The sequence below is a fragment of the Cantharellus anzutake genome (assembly GCF_015039405.1).
Source record: "Cantharellus anzutake strain C23 chromosome Unknown EI90scaffold_134, whole genome shotgun sequence".
Classification (NCBI taxonomy): domain Eukaryota; kingdom Fungi; phylum Basidiomycota; class Agaricomycetes; order Cantharellales; family Hydnaceae; genus Cantharellus; species Cantharellus anzutake.
In genome coordinates this window covers 138,417-142,156 of record NW_024067084.1, presented here as the reverse complement: position 1 = coordinate 142,156, position 3,740 = coordinate 138,417, and the positions used below count along the sequence as shown (strand labels likewise).

Genomic DNA, 3,740 nt, shown 5'->3' with positions numbered 1-3,740 from the left:
CACAGGGGAGGAGCTAGGATACAGGAATGCTATCCATCTCTTGGGGGGGGGGTTGTAATAGATTCTTTGGCAGTGTAAACCAGAACAGAGAAAAGTGTGCCCCAACAAATAGGGTAAGGTACATTACTTGCTAGCATGGAATGCCATGAAAGCTTGGCAGATGACCTGAGGAAGATAAGACTCATGATGTCTGGGACCTCAAAAGCAATAGGCAGGGTGAGCTAAACATAGGGAGTAAAATCTGTGAACCCATCATCAAATTTACACACAAATGTCTGAAGGAGGGAAACAAACTATCAATATGGTTTTTGTTAATCTCAATCACCATTTGTTGGTATGCCAATGTGGTAACAATACCAAAGTACAATCTAAAATCAGGTGTTTGTGATCAGTTTCAACCATTGCTGTGGATGGATGAAGGAGCCTTGGGGTGAATGGATGTGCTGTGATGATCCCCAGTATCTGCTGATAAAGGCCATAAAGCAGGTACTCAGTACCACTTAGCTTCTCACTTTCTCCATAGGCAGCTGTCAGATCTTGAAGGGATTCAAGGTACCACAATTCAGGGGGTTCCAGGGCTATATGGTCAGGTGTGGTGCCCTGACACCATGGTACAGTGGACCACATCATGTTTGGGGTCAACTACCCAACTCCTACAACTATCCCTCAAGTATCTAACCATTCCATGCCCCCTTGGGTTCTACCACATCTTTCAAACCTTTGTCTATGAGAAACTTGGCAAATTTAATCTTGAGACCATGGAAGAACTCCAAGTGGCTATGGAGATGTATTGAGTGGATCAAGACATTTTGTTTGTGGATAAAACTTGAGTGCAAGGCAAGGTTTTGGAGGTACACATTATCCCAGAGACTTCACACTACAATCCCAAACAACTACAAACCCTTATTTCCATATAGGGAAATCCCATAAAGAAAATTTTCCTTTTATAGAAACCTAGTAGGGCTACTAGGATGGAAGAAAACATATTGAGGTCAGACCTAGCATCCAAAGTGCTGACAGTGCAGTGGCAGTTCAGCTAGAGCCAGCATCCAGAGTGCTGACAGTGTTGGCACTTCTGCTTGAGAGGCTGCATGTTCAGTGGCAGTGCAGTGGCAGTGAGGTCAGACCTAGCATCCAGAGTGCTGACAGTGTCAGCACTTCTCCATGAGAGGCTGCATAGTAGGTGGCAGTGCAGTGCAACCCTACCCAACCCTAGTGTTCAGAGTGCTGACACTGTCAGCACTTCTGCTGGAGAGGTCTCCATAGTAGGTTGCAGTGCAGTGGCAGTACAGTCAGAGCCAGCATCCAGAGTGCCAACAATGTCAGCACTTCTCCATGAGAGCCTCCATAGTAGGTGGCAGTGCAGTGGCAGTACAGCTAGAGCCAGCATCCAATGTGCCCACAGTGTCAGCACTTCTCCTTGAGAGCCTCTATAGTAGGTGGCAGTGCAGCCAGAGCCAGCATCCAAAGTGCCAACAGTGTCAGCACTTCTCCTTAGGTGGCAGTCAGACCCATCATCCATCCAGCTTCCAGCCTCCAGAGTCCAGCATCCAGTCCCCACTCCAACTCCCAACATCCCAAAGGTCGAGCATCCAAAAAACAGAATTGAGCACCCAAGTCCAAAAAATCACCCTATAACCCAACTCCACATCATGGCAAGAATCCATGGATTTGGTTGTTCTGTCACAAATTTCATAGGATTCAAACATGTGTACATGTAAGAAAAAAATGAAAGAAGAAACAGCTGTAAAAAGAACATAGTGGGGGAGGGGAAGTCAGAAGGGAAAGAAAGCTTTACTCATCCCCAGGCTCAGGAACAATGTGTTCGATCGCTTCCAACATGTTCTTGCGAAAGGAGATACTCTTTGTATGGCATTCCTCGTGCTCTTGTGCATCCATCTCTTCAGGATTCCATGCACAATTCACGATCTTGAGGTCAGAAAACTCCTCCAAGAGAACATCGAAGGTGTTCAGTTCCTGCTCTTTGCAATGACAACATAAAGCTTGAGCCATTTGGAGGGTGTTGTGTTCATGAGCCCCAATGAACATCATTGTCATCAAGGCCAACACGCAGAGGTTGAGGATGTCTGGGGAGTGAAGGACCTGTTTCAGTGGAGTAGAGGTCAAGGCGAGTACAGCCTGCCAAACCATCGCCATCAGACATGTTGCCACCATTGTTCCATCGCTTGTAGATTGGTTGCTGGAGCTTCTATCTAACCAGCTCGAGAACCATGAGCACTTCATGCATCCAGCAGCCAGAAAGAACAAGCCATTCAGAATGGCTCCCAGGCTGACTGTATCGCCTTCCAGAGAAACTGTCGCATATGCATAAACCTGCCCTGGTGGAAAGATCCTAAGGAATGGTGTTCAAAGTTGGCACTGACAAGAGATGGTGGCAATGTTACTTACATGGTTTGACAAGGTGAGAGAACAAAGGATGTGAAGGTGTGGGGTGGGTGGTAAAGGTACTTGAACCCCAGAGATGTAGATGTCTCCACATCATTGAAAGCCATGATTAAGAGGGGGCCTAGGGTTCCAGGGTTTGAAAAATCCCTAGGGCAGGATCCTGTTAGAACTGGGCAAGGGCAGACAATTCCGGAGGGGAACAGGAGACTTAGCAAGGAGGGACCTTGGCCTCAGCGACTCAAGTGGAGTGCTGTGCCATTGCTGTTTGTCCATTTGGTCCTTAATTTCATAGGCAGTGAGCAGGAAGTCTCTAGGGGGCATTTCAGGTCGATTTTAGACTAAGGGCCTAAAACGAGTATGTACAAGTGCCGGTATATGATGGAGAGGGTGAAAGCACAAGGGAAACAAAGGGGGTCCGAATCGGAATGAAGGCATCCGAATGGAAACAAAGGGATGACAGAAGCAGAGTGGTACCAAAGGTCATAGGGCAGAACCTGTGGTACATCCGAAAGGAGGTAGTGTTATAGAAACGGATCTAGAATCTTATGGTCCGTGACTATAGGCAAGCAGACTTTGGGACTCCATCACCTTATTTCGCTGTCAAACCCCATGCCAAGCTTTCCCACTGGGTTTTGGTGCTGGCTGGGGGATTTGTTGAGTTTCAAGGGATTTCCCTTGACCATTATAATATTTATATTAGATAGTTATGAGTCATATGACATGTAAGGCAGTTGCCGGAATTGTTCCTTCCTTATCTAATACATAACCCACAAAACCTTGTACCCGCAATTGTAACTGCTACACCATTGTGCCACCACTGTAAGCTTTCTCTGTAACATCTGAATTGGTCCATATCGATGTCTACATCGATATTCTTACAATCTGTGAGAAATCCACATCGGCCCGGTGAGTGCTCAGACACCGGACCTCACTCTTCCTGCTCCCACCCCCCCACTGGGTGGTTGAGCTCCTATTCCTATCCTTCCTGTAGTACCCTACTGGGTCCTACAACCCTTCCTCCCTTCTTGGGAGGGAGAAGTGACCCAGGCAGCCCCAGGATGCCTGGCCATGTACCCGCGGGCCCAAATTCCCACAGTCACTCACTACCGTGCACTGGTGGTGCTACATCCCATATGACTCCAAATCGCCACTGGTTCTTGGAGTACAACCCTTGCAAGATCCCAGTTCATCTTGCTGACAACAATGTGATCTATGCTGCTGGTGTGGGATCAATTGTGTTTACTCCAATGAAAAATGGACAGCCCCTACGTCAACTTGTGATCACCAATGTCCTCCATGTCCCCCTCCTTGCCAACAACCTTCTCTCTGTCCTT

General features: G+C 47.5%; 1 protein-coding gene across 1 annotated transcript; it reads right to left on the bottom strand.

Moving 5' to 3' along the window:
• Positions 1-1,794: 1,794 nt before the first annotated feature.
• On the bottom strand, positions 1,795-2,513 carry EI90DRAFT_3135283 (uncharacterized protein; the record flags this gene model as incomplete). Its single annotated transcript, XM_039064721.1, has 2 exons — positions 1,795-2,353; positions 2,410-2,513. 2 exons carry the CDS (start codon positions 2,511-2,513, stop codon positions 1,795-1,797), a joined length of 663 nt encoding a protein of 220 aa, XP_038908841.1.
• Positions 2,514-3,740: the final 1,227 nt, after the last annotated feature.